The sequence below is a fragment of the Mus caroli genome, chromosome 17 (genome assembly GCF_900094665.2).
Source record: "Mus caroli chromosome 17, CAROLI_EIJ_v1.1, whole genome shotgun sequence".
Classification (NCBI taxonomy): domain Eukaryota; kingdom Metazoa; phylum Chordata; class Mammalia; order Rodentia; family Muridae; genus Mus; species Mus caroli.
In genome coordinates, this window is record NC_034586.1 from 53,689,989 (window position 1) to 53,707,973 (window position 17,985).

The 17,985-nt window shown below is 48.6% G+C and overlaps 1 protein-coding gene and 1 long non-coding RNA gene across 2 annotated transcripts in view; one reads left to right on the top strand and one right to left on the bottom strand.

The window, feature by feature from the left end:
* Positions 1-4,992: 4,992 nt before the first annotated feature.
* Positions 4,993-16,506, bottom strand: LOC115029741. The gene is made up of 4 exons (XR_003835299.1): positions 16,451-16,506; positions 14,335-14,524; positions 13,087-13,403; positions 4,993-5,011 (listed from the first exon to the last, which is right to left on the bottom strand). It is a non-coding gene; the product is annotated as an uncharacterized LOC115029741 (long non-coding RNA).
* The window catches only part of Tnfsf9 (TNF superfamily member 9), a 2,462-nt gene continuing 846 nt past the window's right edge, over positions 16,370-17,985 (top strand). The window contains exons 1-2 of the mRNA XM_021149457.2: positions 16,370-16,887; positions 17,277-17,313. Coding sequence (XP_021005116.1) covers positions 16,462-16,887; positions 17,277-17,313 — 463 coding nt within the window. The 5' untranslated portion in view covers positions 16,370-16,461. The remainder of the gene's footprint in view (positions 16,888-17,276; positions 17,314-17,985) is intronic.

Below are 17,985 nucleotides of genomic sequence, written 5' to 3' on the forward strand. Positions count from 1 at the left end.
CAAGCACTTTCTCTGAGACCTCAGGGTCCCAGTGTATCCCCATCTAGTTTCCCCTCAGGCGCGTTGTCAGGCACCATCCTTCCTTTCCACTCTGATTTCATAGAGACTAGATGGAAAGGCACCTCGGAATCTTGTAAATAACATCTAGGACAACGTCCTCCCTCTCAGCCCCAGCCCCTGCCTCAATTTCTCTGTCTGCTTCTCCCTTCTTCATTCCTTCGAGACCCTCTTCCTTAGAACCTTTGTATAGGTGGGGAAGAACGGTGGCTCTGAGCTCCAGGCTCTCCACAGTGGAGTTTGGTTTCAAGGTGGCAGGTGCATGTGAGACACTGCTGGGTCCTGGAAGTCGCTTCTGGAACCCTTCTACAGGTTTCCTTCTATGTTCTGAGGAGCCCTGGAAGGCTCTTGACACCCCCAGGAGGGCTCGGAAACTAGCCGAGGGCTAAGACAAATAATTGGACCCCCACCAACAGCAGAGAGCTTTCCCCACCTCAACATATCTTTGCTTTGTTATTGATATTTATTTCTTTAAGTACAGGTTTTCCCATGTAGCTATTGTTCCCCTATATCACTATATGGCCCAGGCTGGCCTTGAACTCATGACTTTCCTGCCTTCAATCTCTGGAATGCTAGGATTACAAGAGATCTACAACATAGCTGTAAAAGTGACATAGTCTAAAAGTGACACCTGAAACATGCTTGTATATTCATGAGTTTATCTGAGCATAGGTTCAAGTTAGTGTGTCCATGCGTGTTGATCTTTACCATCCATAATGTTCCATTCATAGACTTTCTTGTTGTGCTGGATTCCATGGGTTCTTCTGCTCCCCTCACCCCCAGCATCCCCAGGGGTTATAGGTGCTACTTGCTGTGTTCCTTGCTTTGAGAGATTTCCCCTCAGGACTGCATACTGTAGTCCAAGCTGACCTCCCACTCAATAAGTAAACAAGCTGGCCTTAAACTCCTGATCCTCTGCCTCCACCTCCTGAGTGTGCACCACCATGCCCTGGGGTTATATGGAGTTGGGCAAAGGACTCAAGGACTCATGCATGCTTGGAAAGTGCTCTCCCCATTGAGCCCCAGCTCACAAACACCATGACAGCTTCCCCTCATTGTAGATCCAATTGTGATGTTGCCAGCTGGCCAAAGACTGAATCTTTTCCCTCCCTCCTCTCTCTCTCTCTCTCTCCTTCCCTCCCCCTCTTCCTTACTCCCTTCTTCCTTTCTTAGCCAGATTGTTTTCTTCCAGATCCACCCCGACACCACCCCCCAACCCTCCCAACTTCAAGTCTTCCTGTTTTGGTTTTATTTTGTTTATTTATTTTTATGTGTATGGGTGTTTTGCCTGCATGTCTGTCTCTGTACTGCACATACATGTAGCGTCAGCAGAGGCTAGAGAGGACATAGATACCCTGGGACTGGAGTTACAGACACTTGTGGGCCACCATGTGGGAGCCTGGGTCCTTTGGCAGCCAGTGCTTTTAATCATTTAACCATCTCTCCAGCCAACCTCCAGATTTTAAAATTAATTTGACTGGTATTGCCTCACCCCATCCCCTCTTTTCTCCCTCTCACCCTATCTACCCCCTCCTTTCTACCCTTTCCTATCCGACGACATTCACAGCTTTTTGTCTTGCAGCCTACTGTCTGTGTGGTCATGGGTGGCCTTTGGATCCTGGTGCACATCAATGGGTATAACACTGTAGAAATTGGTTACCACTCTTCCAGAAGCCATTAGAAGCCAATAGTTTAGCAAGGAGATATGTGGCCCCATAAGTCCCTCTCCAACCCATGATTGATTGCTGATAGAATCAGTCTTGTGCCAGCTTCAGAAGCCCCTGTGTGTTTATGACTGCAATGTCTGTGTTTTGTGCCTACCCAGAAGATGCCACTGTGGTCCTGCTAAACATCATCTCTCTTTTCCCATGTTCCCTGATAGGGCATTAACATCGTGCTTAGGGCTGAGCACTTCTCATTCTTAGCACTTTAAGCATTTATGAGCTTAAGCATTCATTAAGCACTCACCAAGCCTCCCTTTAGAGTCTCTCTCTCTCTCTCTCTCTCTCTCTCTCTCTCTCTCTCTCTCTCTTCTTCCCTTTTGGTTTTTTTGAGACAGGGTTTCTCTGTATAGCCCTGGCTGTCCTGGAACTCTCTTTGTAGACCAGGCTGGCCTCGAATTCAGAAATCCGTCTGCCTCTGCCTCCCAAGTGCTGGGATTAAAGGTGTGTGCCACCACCGCCTGGCCTTCTCTGCTGAAGCTTAGAAGTAGAACTTGTCTATGGGTGTAAACATAAACTTTTAGAAGTCCATCAACTTAGAAGAACAGCAGTAATAAGCCGTCTCCTCCCACGAGCCTATGACCTGCCCAGCTGTGAGTTTTTAAACAGTTTGGAATTAAATTCTCAAAACACGAAGTAGTAGAACTCCTGTCTAGAATCATCAGTGAGGGGTTTGGGGCGTGGTCAGAGGTGGAGCCCCGCCTAGAATCCCTCAGTGAGGGGGCAGGGCCGTGATTGGACTGGAGCCCCTGCCTAGAAGTGCCAGTCCCTTAATTCCATCTCCAGTACTACATTAAAAATAAGGATATTTATCCTAAATCCAATGGCTACATCCTTTCCTAAGTGCTTTATGGGTATCTGCTTAGATTTTAATGCAAATAGTGATTGGAGGTGAGGGCTCATGCCAACTTTGGAGATAGGAAATGGAGGCCCAAGGAGGGTAGAGCGCCTCACTACAATGTGGAGGAGACATTGTTGCTGCTGGAAATAGCCCATGAAACAGAATATCCCAAACCCAGGCTCTCAATGCTTGCAGGACTCCTGCTACTTTGTTGCTTGGTATTAGACAAACCAAAACAAGCTGGTGGCCAAATGTCTTGCCTTTCAAGAATACAGTGTTGCTAGGGTCCAATGCCATTAGGTAACCTGCATCCAAGGCATCTACCTGTGCATATCCGCCCCCAAGTGCTGGGTTTTGGCTGCATGAGTGCAGTTGACTCTGCTCCGGATCTGTCCTGTCTTTCTTTGTAAGTGGCGGGGATCTGTGCTGTAAGGGATGGCTGCACCAATGCTCTCTTCCCCACATCCAACTCCGTCTCTCTCCCAGAACTTTCTGCCAGTTCCTTCTGATCTTAGGCCATGACATAGCTAGGTCTTGTTTCTCTGTGTCCTGGTGCTACTCAGTCTAGTGAGTGGCCCTGGCCTGGCTTGAGTCCTCTGTATCTGTGGGGATGGAAGATGGAGGATTCTGGAAATGACTATTTTGTGTGGGTATGGGGCAGAGATACTAAGTCCAATCCAAGATCTGCCTGTCACTGTGGATTGTGTGTGTGTGCTTGTGCGCGTGTGCATGCGTGTGTGTGTGTGTGTGTGTGTGTGTGTGTGTGTGTGTTAGCCAGGGTCACTTCATTCTTATCAAACGGTGACAATCCCTGACATTTGGTTTCCCATCTCCAGTGACTTGTTCTAGATCCTTGCCCTTTTCACCCTGAGCTGATTCAGACAGCTGGAAGGCAGCTCCAGCACGTACCACAGGCTGCTCCCCAGTCTTGTGACTTATAACCTCCCCATTCAACTTCTTTTTTAACAGATATAATTTTTCTTTTTTATTAATTAATTTATTTATGTACTTTATATTCTGACCTGAGCTTTCCCTTCCTCCTCTCCTCCCAGACTGTCCCTCTCTCCTCCCCTTTTCTTATGCCCTCCTTTTTCCTCAGAGGAGAGGCCTCCCATGGAAATCAACCTCTGCCTTGGCATATCAAATTGTAATAGGACTGGGTGCATCTCCTCTTGAGCTAGGCAAGGTCATCCAGTTAGGGGAAAGGGATCCAAAGGTAGGCAACACAGTCAGAGACATCTTCTCCTCCTGCTGTTAGAAGTCCCACATGAGGACCAAGCTATACATCTGTTACATACGTATAGGGAGACTAGGTTTGTCCTATGCGTGCTCTCTGGTTGGTGGTTTAGTCTCTGTTAGCCTCTATGTGCCAAGGTTAGTTGATTCTATAGGGTTTCTTGTGGTGTCCTTGACCTCTATGGCTCTTTCAGTCCTCCAGCATCTAAGGAAGAGCAGGACTCTGTCATGTGTGCCTGGTCTCTCCCCAGAACCCACGCTGTGCTGTTGTCTGTCCATCTATGGAGTTAGTAACTAATGGATCTCTTATCCAGAAAGAACAACCCACCCTCTAACTCTGTTTTAGTTTTAAGTCTGCTGCTGGAAGAAAATACTCTGACAAACAACACAAAATAAAACAAAACAACTTAGGAGAGAAAGGGGCTTACTTTTGGCTTACAATTCCAGGTTATAGTTCAACTGTTGTGGAGAAATCAAGATAGGAGCTGGTCATGTGACATCCAGTCACGCGCAGAGAAATGAGTGCCTGCATGTTGATCCGGTTGCTTGCTCACCTTCAACTTCATTTCTCCACTCTTATACAGTCTAAGACCCCCTAACTAAGGAATGGTGTTGCCCACAGTGGGCTGGGTCTTCACATATCAGCTAATGTAATTAGGGAATCCCCAACAGACAGGTCCCCTGCCCAACCTAAACAGACAATCCCTATTTAGACTCTCTTCCCAGGTGAGTCTAGATTGTGTCATCAGATTGACAATGAGTGCTAATCTTTGAAGACAATGAACCAAAAGGACACAATATTCTCTGTCCAAGCACGGGGGTGTTTGGAATAGAGGGGTTCCCCAAGATAAGGGTAGAGTTGGTGTGGAGTTGTGTCTGTCTCCTGAGTTCCTTCCTGCAACATCAGGTAGCCAAATGCAAATCCAGTGATCCCACTGCTTTAGCGATGGAAGGAGGTGGCGCTAGTGGGCAAATGGCCAAAAGGTGGTGCCACATGTGTCTTATAGCCAAGGAGGGGCTGCCCAAGTCACTAAAGATATGCACATATCACAGAGCAGGGCAGACTAGGACTTCACAGATCTTCACACAGGTTGGTGAGCATAGCTGCAGACATGGGAGGTGGGTCACATCTTCTAGGCCAATCTTCCTGGGCTCTCTGTGGGATAAAGAAGGCAAGAGTCACCCTGGGGGGCCAACAGGACCATGAGAACTGGAGACCCTCAACCTTTTGTGTCAGACAGCCTACTCCTTCCTTCATATGGAAAAGAAGCAGAGTTTTAAAGCCAAACAGAGCAGAAGCCCTGGGTTTCATCCCTAACATTGAATAAACTGAGTTGGCGCCACACACACACCTGTTATTCCAGCACTTGGGAGGTGGAGGCAGGATAATCAGTTTGAGGCCAGCCTGGACTAGACACCGTCCTTGGAATAAAAAAAGTTTGCTGGTCATGGTGGCATAAGTCTTTAATTCCAGACCTTTCGAGACAGAGGCAGGGATATCTCTGAGTTCAAGGCCATCCTGGTCTACTTGGGGGGATTTCCAGGCTAGCCAAGGCTACATAGTGAGAACCTATCTCACTGCCCTCAAAAGGTTATGCGTGTGTGTTTCTGGATTGCTCTGGTACTTGCTTGGGGTCATATGTGACATCAGCATATATGTTTGAGCTGGAATCTATCCTCATCAGTGTGTTATTAGTATGAAAGCTGTATATAAGCAGGGGAGGGGTCTGTCACCTTCTGGCATCACCAAACAGACCATGTAGGGCAGGGGTTGATGTGACACACACCAAAGGCTATACCCTAGGTCTCCCATTCCTCTCCAGCTTGCCTGCTTTCTCCTCTTCCCTCCCCTCCCCTTCTCTCTTTCCTCCCTCCCTCCCTCCCTTCCATATGTTCCTCACGACTGATCCTCCTGTCTTCACGTCCTGTGTTCTGGAATGATAGAGGAGATACACTCAGTTTTGTGCCATGCTGGGGAAGGGACTTTGAACTTTATACAAGCTAGGCAAGCATTTTACCAACTGAGCCATGAGTCCAGCCCCTTGAGCCTTCTCAAGGCATTGAAGTCTGGTAAAGCCAGGCAGCTTGATCTCAACATCCTGTTGCTCCCTTCCTTAGCCTTGAGGAGAAGGGGACAGATGAAGACACTGTCCCAGCACAGCCTCTGCTCCTCATAAAGGCCACTGAGTACATAGCACTGACTGCTCTTCCAGAGGACCTGAGTTCAAATCCCAGCAACCACATGGTGGGGTGCACAACCATCTGTAATGGGATCTATGCCCCCTTCTGGTGTGTCTGAGGAGAGCAACAGTGAGTGTACTCACATACAATAAATAAGTAAATAAATAAATCTTTAAAAAAAAATAAAGAAGGCAGGCTGAGCATACAGGAGGGAGTGGGTGTGTTTCATTTCCTCCATGGTCTTTGCCTTAGTTTCTGCTTTCCAGTTCATCCCTGGATAGTGGGCCATGCGCTTTTCTCCTCAAGTTGATTTTTGGTCCAACAGGGTAGATCAGATATGCAGTACACACGCTCACTCACACCAAAAGATACACACCTGTGTATGCTAAGTGTGATGGGCTGGAAGCCACACCTATGCAGAGTCCCTTTCTCCAGCTGACCTTCGTTGACACAAACACACATTGGCTGCATTCCACAGGGATGGGTAGGCACACAGTCCAAGTGCACACCCTGGGGCAGGCAGCCTCCCTGTCCCCATCAGACGTCCCCATCAGTCCCACAGAGAGATAATTACTCTAGCTCCAGGGAATCTGACCCCCTCCTCTGGCCTCTCTGAATACTTGTAGCATCCGCTCATAGACATCGCATTACACATTAATAAAAGCAAACTAAATTTTAAAGAGAATAAGGGTGGGCATGTCCAGCAGCTGGAATGAGAATTTGTAAGGCACAGAAGGAGGTGGAGGCATTGAAGACTGCCGTGCCGTTAACCAGGTCCCAGGTGGACGAAGGAGTAAAGGACTCTTCTCTGAGGAAGACCGGGGTGTGTGTGTGTGGGGGGAACAAGCTTTCTTACCTAGGCTGTTAGAGTCCGGTGGAATAGGGAGAATAGCGGGGGATGTGGGAAGGACCAGGGCCGGCTCTGGGAGGCTGATAGAGAAGTCTGTTAAGCCTACCGGGTAGGGCCTGAGCGGGGCCTTTGGAGATTGGCAGGGAAGCAGGCGAGGCAAGAGAACTGAACCGCCTGGGAAGCTAAAGGAGCGGGAAGTAGGAGGCTGGAAGAATGATGTCAAAAGTGGGAATCCACAACCTCGAGGAAGCTGTTGACTGGGGAAGTAGGCAGGGCGTAGAGAGAATGACAGAGCAGCTGGGAGGGGCTAAGAAAGTGGGCGGAACCTATAGAGATTGATAGAGAAGTCGGAGGAACCAGAGAAGTGAGAGGGACCTGGGAAGTACACAGCTGAAAAAGCAAGGATGTGGGACTAGAGAAAGTGAAGGAGCCATTGGGAGGGACTGCAAATGAAGATTTAGAGAGTGACAACTGGGAAGTGGACGGAGCCTAAGGAGAAGTGTATGGGCTTGGAAACCAGAGTCTACTCTCAAGTGGCACCCATGGGCTCAGGCCACTTTTGTGTTGCTGATGCTGGGCCTGTAGGAACGATAGTGACCTGCCTCCTCCTACAACATCCTCACTGATCGTATCCCGCAGTCATACAGGCTTCTCTGGGTTCTGGTCCTCGGCCTGGTGGTCCTCCCGGCTTCCAGGTTCTGATTTCAAGTTCTTCCAAGGCTCGGCAAGTTTGGGGCGCAGACCCTCCCACCTGCATCTCATGCAGCCTAGGGCGAGGATGCCGTCCACAAGGGGGCGCGTGTGTCCCGCGCTGGGATCCAAGGCTGAGTAGGAGGGAGTTCTGTCCACAGATCTGGTGCCTGGATGTCTTATTGGAGTATTGTTTTTGTTCTTGTTTGTTTGCTTTTTGTTTTTAATTTATTTTATTTTGTCTTTATAGGTGTTTCGCATGCTTGTATGTCTGTGCGAAGGTGTCAGAAGCCCTGGAACTGGAGTTACAGACAGGTCTGAGCTGCCATATAGCTGCTGGGAATTGAACTTGGGTCCTCTGCAAGAGCAGCCAGTGCTCTTAACCATGGAGCCACCTAGCCCCTCACTGTTATTTTTTTTAAAAGATAGAATCTCTCACTGGTCTGAGGAGTCCAGTTATTTGTCTAGAATGGTTTGCCAATGAGTTCCAGGAATCCTCCTTTGTCTACCTTCCCAGACTAAGATTATAAGCACTTGACAGCTTGTCTTTTTGTTTGTTTGTTTTGTTTTGTTTTTCAAGACAGGTTTTTGTGTAGCCCTGGCTGTCCTGGAGCTCACTTTGTAGACCAGGCTGGCCTCGAACTCAGAAATCGGCCTGCCTCTGTCTCCCAAGTGCTGGGATTAAAGGCGTGTGGTACCACCATGCCTGGCTTTTATTATTATTATTATTATTATTATTATTATTATTATTATACAAAACAACAACAAGCCAGGAATGCTGGGAAATCAAATCAGGTCCCCACGCTTATGAAACAAGTGTCACTGGCTGAGCTATGTATGCCTGGCATATTAAAAAAAAGTTTTTAAGTTTTTACTTGTATTTATGTGTGTATGTGTGTCTCAGGGTAAGTGCAGGTGAGTGTAGTGCCTATTGCTCCAGGAGAGGTGTCACAACCCCTTGGATCTGGAATTACAGGAGGTTGTGAGCTACCACGTGAGGGTTGGGGACTTAACTCTGGTTCTCTGAAAGAGCAGAGTGGGAGTGCTCTTAGCTCAACCCTTTCCATACCTCTTTTCTTTCCCTTTCTCCTCTCTTTCTGTCCTCATGAGACAGGGTCTATCTCTGTAGCCAAGGCTAGCCTGAAACTATACATAGGCTGGCCTCAGACTTGGGGTAATGTCCTACCTTAGCATCCCAAATGCTCAGGTGACAGACATGAACCACCACACCTTGGCTGTTCAGTGTGTTTGACAATGATCTCTCTCTCTCTCTCTCTCTCTCTCTCTCTCTCTCTCTCTCTCTCTCTCTCTCTCCCTCCCCCCCCCAGGGGGCTATGGTGTATTTGTGGTTGCTGTGAGTGTCTGTTCTATGTCCTGGCTGTGGGTGTCATTTGTGTTTCTGTCTAATTGTGGCTGTCTAATGGCTACTTCCCCTGGCAGCATGGGGGAATCCCTTACAGATGGTAGGTCAGGCTGGGATTCCCTTTCTACTCAGCTTGGCTGATTTCCCATCACTGAGTTAGCTCTTATCAACCTTTGAGGGGTCCCCAGCCTGCCCAGCCACTCCCCCATCTTTCTCAGGGAAGAACTTATTGTTGATGTTAAATTTTTCCTTCTTCTAGAAAGGTATGGTCACCTTTTCTTTCTTTCTGGGTGCTTAGTTGACTACAGGTTGTTCATGGCTAAAAGGAAGGAGGAGGAAGATAGAGGGAGGAAAGGAGGAAGAGGAAGAGGAGGAGGAGGAAGAAGAGGAACCCGAACAAAACTTTGTACACATGGAAATGCAGGCTAAAGCTATATGACAGTCTCCAGTGTGGACAAACTTCCGGAAGCAATTGTAATGCTGACTGCTCAAACCGGAAGATCCTGTCCCCGTGGTTCAAAGGCATGAGCTGTCTTTGCTGTTGTGTGACTGGTGATGTCATCAATGGTAATCTGAATGATTCCCTTTTGAAGACTGGAGAGATCATTTCCGTTCTCTGCACTTTTTGCTGGTTATGGGCTTTGCTGTTGGTCAAAGGGTCTCACGTAGACCAGGCTGGCCTCCAACTAGATTTGTTACCAAGGCTGATCTTGAACTCCTTCCTGATCCTCCTAACTCTGCCTCCAGAGTTCTGGCTCTGTGTAGATCCTTTCAAACATCCTCACAGGTCAACCCAGAGGCAGGATTTGTGTACGGGATTTCAGTGTTTCAAAGTCCACATGTAGTCACTGACACACGCTAGGCTGTGTAGGCTGCCAGTGGCAAGGATGGCTGAACTTACTGAGTGACTGCTGTATGTCACAACATTCTGGCTCCCTCACTGTGGACACCTTGCATTTTGAGGTAGTTTTTTTTTTTTTTTTTTTTTTTTTGAGACAGGGTATCTCTGTATAGCCCTGTCTGTCCTGGAACTCACTTTGTAGACCAAGCTGGCCTTGAACTCAGAAATCCGCCTGTCCCTGCGTCCCAAGTGCTGGTATTAAGTATTTTTTAAAAAGATTTATTTTATTTATATGAGTATACTGTAATTGTCTTCAGACACACCAGAAGAGGGCATCAGATCCCATTACCCCATTACAGATGGTTGTGAGCCACCATGTGGTTGCTGGAAATTGAACTCAGGACCTCTGGAAGAGCAGTCAGTGCTCTTAACCGCTGATCCATCTCTCCAGCCTAAGATAATATTGTTTTAATTTCATTTCACAGATGGTGAAATTGAGGCACCAAGAGGTAGAGGAATTCACTCAGGAGGTGGGTCTGGGATTTGAACCTATGCTGTATAGCTTCCATGTGCCCACCATGGGAGAGTCAGGGAAGTTGACTTTTAAGCCTGGCTGCTGGTATGTGCATGTAAGCTCAGTACACTGGAGTCTGAGGCTGCCCTGGGCTGATAGCAATATCTTCACTCAAGACAGGAAAGCAGTTGACACTCCTGGCTATGCTGGTGACCAGTACCTGTCATCTTAGACATTTGGAACACTGAGGCAGGAGGTGGGCATGAACCTAGGACTTGGAGGTCAGCCTGGGCAACTTACATAGACTACATCAAAAAATAAGGCAAAACAAAAATAAAAAAGTTAATACTAAGTTGCTTATGGTAGTAGACATATAACATCCCAGTTTAGGGGCTTAGCATAGAGCCTCTGCTTAGAATCTCCCGTGAAGGGCTGGGGGCGTGGCCATAGGGTGGAGCCCTGCCTATTGACCGCCAATGAGGGGCTAGGGGCGTGATTCAGGGATGGAGCTTTTGCCTACCACATATGAGCTCATTATGGCTGCGGGGGGGGGGGGGGCGAGTGACAGTGAAATAGAACGGAACCCTGCCTTAGAAACCTTGGGATAGAAACCTTTACTTTTCTTCTTAGAAAATACCAAGTCGGGCTGGTGAGATGGCTCAGTGGGTAAGAGCACCCGACTGCTCTTCCGAAGGTCAGGAGTTCAAATCCCAGCAACCACATGGTGGCTCACAACCATCCGTAAGATCTGACTCCCTCTTCTGGAGTGTCTGAAGACAGCTACAGTGTACTTACATATAATAAATAAATAAATCTTAAAAAAAAAAAAAGAAAATACCAAGTCATGCCTGCCTGTTCAGTGGACCTGAGAGGTGGGAGAGGAGCATCTAAGTCAACACTGTAGGGCAGGTCCCTCTAACTGCTTGGCTCCCTTGAGTTTTTCCATGCTGTGAGGACAGCTAGGGTTAACAGTCATTTCAGGAAGACAACTGAGTACACCACAGGGGGCGCTATTGGAATGGGGTTGGAGGAGGGAGCTCAGCTCTGCACGGTGGATAGAGCTTCCTGCCTCTGCAGTCCTTCAGCCTTGTCAGCTAGGCTGCAGCCCAGAAAGGGTGTTCCAGAGCTCTGTGAAGGCACATAGCTCAGAACATCTCTGGGACACCTTGGTCAGCTTGCTTCATAGTTTACAGTGAATCTCTGGATCTACATGCATGTGGGTTGATGTCCCCCTAGGTAGAAACCAGAGAGTTATTTTCACTTAAGTTCCTCGTGGCCCAAGCATGCCATTCCAGCACTTGGGAGGTGGAGGCAGGAGGAACAAGAAGTAGTTCGAGGCCATTCTTTGTTAAGAAGTGAGCTGCCTAGACTGGGTTACACGAAACCCAGTCTGAAAAAATATTTAGGAAGAGGAAGGGGACTGATGAGAGCGAAAGCGGGGCAAGAGAGGATCATGGGTGTGTAGGTGGACAGGCAGCCCATGGTGGAGGGTGCTGAGGACCTAGGTTCAGTTCCTGGCACCCACATGGCATCTCACAGTTGCCTGTAACTCTACTTCTGGCCTCTCAGAAGGCATGCACATGGAATACAGATAGACAGACAGACAGACACAGACAGACCTGAGAGATGGTTCAGTGGCTGAGAGCATTTGTTGCTATCACAGAGGACCTGGGTTCTGTTCCTTGCACGCACATGGTGGCTCACAACTATCCTTAGTTGCAATTCCAGGAGATCTGACCTGGGTACTGGGCCTGCACGTTGGTGCATGCACATACATGCAGGCAAAACAGTCATACGCTTAAAATATATAAATACAAAAACATAGACACAGGAACAAACCACCCGGGGTGAATATGATCAAAATGAATTATATACATAAATGAAAATGTCCAGACTGGAGAGATGGCTCAGCAGTTAAGAGCACTGACTGCTCTTCTAAAGGTCCTGAGTTCAAATCCCAGCAACCACATGGTGACTCACAGCCATTTGTAATGAGATCTGATGCCCTCTTCTGGTGTGTCTAAAAACAGCTATAGTGTTCTTACATATAATAAATAAATAAATCTTAAAAAAAAAGAAAATGTCCTAAAGGGACTCATTGTTACACATAGCTAATATATAGCTAGTATGTATTCGTAAAATATGAAAAACAACTCAAACATTATAGTTGTCCTTTGCTATGAATGTATTCTATGCTCAGCACTGCACACAGTGGTGCTGGGATGGAATCCAGGTGAGTGCTTGCCATGGAGCCTGACCCTCAGACCCTGCCATTGAATGTAGTACCTGAATGTAATGTATTCAAGCTTAAGCATCCAGCATTGCAAGACCCATGCTGTTTACCACAGCAGGCATGGAACTGCACCTGCTTTACCCACAGTCCTGCAGAATCCGCACCAAGTTTGAGCTCTTCTCCATATACCTTCTTCTTTCCCTCTTATCCACTCTTACACCTGCCTGTCCATCCATTCACCCATACAACCATCAATCCATCTATCATCCATCCACCTGTCCATCCATCCACCCACTTACTTACTTATCCATCTGTCTGTCTGTCCATCCATCCATCTGTCTGCTCACCCATCTACCCACTCACTGACTCATATGTCAATCCATCCATCCATCTGTCTGTCCACCTGCCTGCCTGTCCATATATCCACCTACTCACCGACCCATCTATCTATCTGTTCATCCATCTATCCATCTGTCTATTCATCTACCCACCCACCCATCTATTCATCCACCCACCTACCCATCCATCCATCTATCCATACATTCACCCACACACTCACCCATCCCTGTTCCTTCCTTTTCTTTTTTCTCACCCTTCTTGCATTCCATCTTTCCATAAATATCATGGAGACACTTTTTACTCCGCATACTGTGGGTACCTGGGAATACAGTGGATAGAGACACTTTTGAGGATGCCATACATCAGTAGGGATGGGAGGCAATGATAAGCAAGGAAAGCAGTTAATAAACAGGCAGTCAAGGTGGGTGATAGGGCCAGCATAACATTCTTGTGGCACCAGGAGTGGTGAAGTACACTTGCCATCCTGCACACAGTTTTGGGAGGCTGAGGAAGGAAGGTCAGGGCAATGTGGCAAGCCTGTAATTGAAAACAAAAACAAAGAGCTCATGGGGTGGTGTACCACAGACCTTTGCGGGTGGGGTTCTGTCATCTGCATTATTGTAGATCTAGATGCTTTCCTCCCAGTTCTTGTCACTGCCAGCTTAGGCAATACTTGGCTGTGGGCTGTGGTTTTAATTGTAAACAGATTGGCTCAGGATCTGGGAGCTAGCCGTTGCTGCTGCTGCTGTTGCTGCTGCTGCTGCTGCTGCTACTACTACTACTACTACTACTACTACTACTACTACTATTACTACTACTATGAAGGTTCTGAGATGCTAAATCTTTCTTCTTAGCAATAAGGGGCAGGGGGTGGACTTTGTGTGTGAGTCAGGGGGGAGGGGGAGACTTGAGTTCCATCCCCAGCATCTTATACACCAGACATGGTGGCATGGACCTGTCAACTTAGCACTCCAGAAATGGAGGCAGGAGGATTAGAAGTTTCTTCTTCACTACATAGGGAATGTCAGGCCAGCCTTGGCTACATGAGATCCTGTTCAAAAACAAATTAATTTTAATATTAAAATCCCCCCTTGTGTGTGTCTGTTTGTCTGTCTGTCTGTTTGTCTGTCTGTCTCACTATTTAGCCCTGTCCATTCTCATTATGTAGTTCAAGGTGGCCTTGAATTCACCAAGACCCATCTGCTTCTACCTCCTGAGTGCAATACATACCCGCTGCATCCAGTTTTGTTTTGTTTTGTTTTTAGACAGTGTCTCTTCATGTAGCCCAGGCTGGTTTTGAACTCCAACCTTCAAACTTCAGCTTCCTGAAGGCTGGGCTCACAGGTGCACACCATGCATGGCTTGTTCTAAATGCTATGAACTCTCTCTCTTTGTGTGTGTGTGTGTGTGTTTTCTGTCCAGAAACTCCACCAATTTTTCCTCTCCCCACCCCAGAATAATAAAGCACCTTCAGGCTCTGCAGGAGAGAAAGATGACTGAGTGGAGTTACTTTCAGCTGAGTCAGGGTTCCAGTTCCTCGGTGACGTGGACGATGAGCCTGTGAGGTGGAAGTCTTCAAACTGTGGTTTTGAAGAAGTTATAGCTAGAGAGAGAGAGAGTCTTCATCTGCCATTTTTTTTTTCTCACCGCAATGATGGCTGGGATACAAATGAGGATGAGATAATGTGTTCACTGTGCAGCAGAGGCAGGGAGGGGTAAACTAGTCCAGGCATTGAGGGGTCCCTGTGTGTGAGAGTCATGTAGGTGTGGGCTGATTCTGAGCAGTGTGTGTCCAGCAGAGAGAGGTTGGACCACTGTCTGTGTGAGGGCCAGAGTTCCCACAGCTGAATCACCGCTGGTGCCCTGCCGCTGCTCCTTGGGTGGAGCCTCCAATTTCTAGATCACCCAAGTGTCTTTTGTGTCTTTTTAATGTCTCACTTCCCCCACCTCTCCCCCGACCCCAAGCTGGGGTTTTCCTGTAATTCCCAGGGGAAGTTGATGTGGAATAAAACAGAAGGAAGGGGTGGCTGGTGTTTCCAGAGGGGGCTCCGTGCACTTCTCCCATGCTGGGCTAGGGAGCTCAGTAGGTTCCATGCCCAGAATGAAAAAAAGCAGGTGGGGCCTGGGCTGGGTCTTCTGTTGTAAGAATCTTGGCCTAGTAAGCTCGAGGCTTTGTGCTCCTTCCCCAACACAGAAGAAACTGGATTTGAGGGTGTATGCCTGTCTGTGTCTGTATCCCATTATACTCAGGAGAGTCAGAAGTTCAAAGTCATCTTAGGCTGTCTAGTGAATTGGAGGGCTGCAAGTCGAAGACCAAACCCTATGTCGAAACAAACAACTCCCTATTTTATAGCTTGTTTCCTGCTGAGATAAATGGTCTGGTTATATCAGTACTTTTTTAAAAAAAAATTATATTTACTGATGGTATGCATGTAGTGGTCAAAGGGCATTTTCAGGACAAATTTTTGTGTGTCAGTTCTTTCTTCCCACCATGTAGGTCCTGAGGACTGAACTCAGGTCACCAGGCTTGTGATTATACTATTACTGGCTGAGCCATCTCAGCAGATCTAACCAGATCAGAACATTGAGGAGTCTGTCTCCAAGGTTTGCCCAGAGCCAGTCATCTCTCAGTTCCTCTTTTGGGGGGTCTTCTCTGCGCTTCCCCCCCTTTGCCTCTACCTCAGGCAAGAACAGTGAAAGAATGGGAAATTGAAAATGTGTCTGCTGCCTGGGGGAATTTCTCTATCTGGACTCTCCAGCCTTCTGTTTCTGGAGTCCTAAGAGACTACTAACAGGAAGCCCCAAGAAAGTGGGTGGGGACACACCAGGAAAGGCCCAGGGTAGAGATGGGGTCCTGGGGAGGAAGAGGCTGGGTGAGTGGGTGCCTAGCATGTCTCTCTGATTCCGCTGGGGATGGGTGGGGAGTTTTAGATGTCCCTAGAGTCCTCGACAAAACAACAACAACAACACACAAAACAAAACAAAACAAAACAACAACAACAACAACAAAACCCCCCTGCATTTAGGGCATCCCAGGGATGGGGAGCTAGGGGTTGGAAGAAAAAGGGAGCAGGAGAGATCGGGAGAGAGACAGATGTTTGAGAGACAGAAAAACAGGAATGAAAATCAGCAGCGGAGAAATAACCTATTAGTGGGGACACAGAAAAAGAAGGGAGACCAAGCTGTGGATTCAGGAGAGGCCAGGGAGGGAATGGATTCCGATATCACATGGTTCCCATCATATAAAAAGCTCTTTAATGTGTCAGTGTTAAACCAAACCAAACCAAACCAAACCAAACCAAACCAAACCAAACCACCAAAAAAAAAAAAAAAAAAAAAAAAAAGGGGGGGGGAAGAAGGACGGGCGGTCACAGGGCCTGGATGCTGGAGAATTACTGGACACGGAAGGGGAAGGGGGCGAGGAGGGGGAGGGGAAGGGGGGGAGGAGGAGAGAAAGTTCCGGGAGTCGCGGGGCGGAGCGCGGAGGCCGGGAACCCCGCGGCTGCCCTCCCTCCCTTCCCTCCCCGGAAAAGGCGCCTCCGTAGCCTATAAAGCACGGGCACTGGCGGGAGACGTGCACTGACCGACCGTGGTAATGGACCAGCACACACTTGATGTGGAGGATACCGCGGATGCCAGACATCCAGCAGGTACTTCGTGTCCCTCGGATGCGGTGCTCCTCAGAGATAACGGGCTCCCCGCGGACGCTGCGCTTCTCTCAGATACTGTGCGCCCCACAAATGCCGCGCTCCCTACGGATGCTGCCTGCCCTGCCGTTAATGTTCGCGATCGCGAGGCCGCGTGGCCGCCTGCACTGAACTTCTGTTCCCGCCACCCAAGGCTCTATGGCCTAGTCGCCTTGGTTTTGCTGCTTCTGATCGCCTGTGTCCCTATCTTCACCCGCACCGAGCCTCGGCCAGCGCTCACAATCACCACCTCGCCCAACCTGGGTACCCGAGAGAATAATGCAGATCAGGTCACCCCTGTTTCCCACATTGGCTGCCCTAACACTACACAACAGGTGAGGCTCATCTCATTCCTAGGGGACTCTTTCTTACCTTCTGGAAGTATCGCTGCACCGACAGGGAGAGAACAGCACTTCCTCCCCACCCCCGCCCCGCCCCGCCCCGCTCCGCCTTGCTCCGCTCCTGCTACTCCGCTTGAAGCACCCTCTCTCCATCTCCCACTCAGAGGAAATCCCTTTGCGTCTTGACCCCTTGAATGAACCTATGAAACCTGGGGGAGAACTCCAGAGGGTGCACCGCAGTTCCCTTCAGTCCCACTTAGGCCTTCGGGGCTCTTCTTCTCCATCCAAAGTTGGACGCCCCAATGTGTGCTGGGCCGTATGAGTTCCTATCTGCTTCTTTAGGATGTAAGGTACCATCTACCTTTATTTTTCTTTCTTCCCAGGGCTCTCCTGTGTTCGCCAAGCTACTGGCTAAAAACCGTGAGTGCCCCCTGATTTATTCCCAGCGGGTCCCGCAGGGAGGTTGAACAAGGGGGCCTGTTCAACCTTCTAGTCCTGTCCCTTTCCCTCACCTACTCAGCCTTTCTCACTTGCTGTCACAGCTCAAGCTGTCATCCTTGGGATCCCATCTAGGTCTTCAGAGAATTGAGAATTCTCACCCCCAGCTGATTCTGGGAGATCTCCTTTTCTCTTTTCCTTCCCCTCTCCCTCCCATGTAGCCCAGGCTTCCTCCAAATTCATTATGTAGCTGAGGCTGGCCGCCCTGCTGCCAACACCTCCAGTGGGCTGGGATAAATGAATGCCTTTGGGCTTCAGGCACCCTATTGAGCCCGAGCCCTAGTCTCTCCCTGCCAAGTCTTAGTTGTCAAATTATTTGCCCTCAGAGATGACTCCCTTCCTGCACTCTCCATATCCCACCTCTCTCCCAGTTTTGCTCATTCCTCTCTACCTCCTCTGATTCCTCTCTCTTCTTTTCTCCTCTCCCCCTTCCCCTCTTGTGGCCCCTTTACTCAGCTCCTCCCAGGAGTCCATGTGCATCTCCGCTCTTAACACTCTAGACCCTCGTCCCTTTGCCTCGTTCTTATTCCACAACCACTTTCTTAATTTGTATCCCTTCTGGGTGGCCCCTCCCTCCCTCCTTTTCTTCTGTTT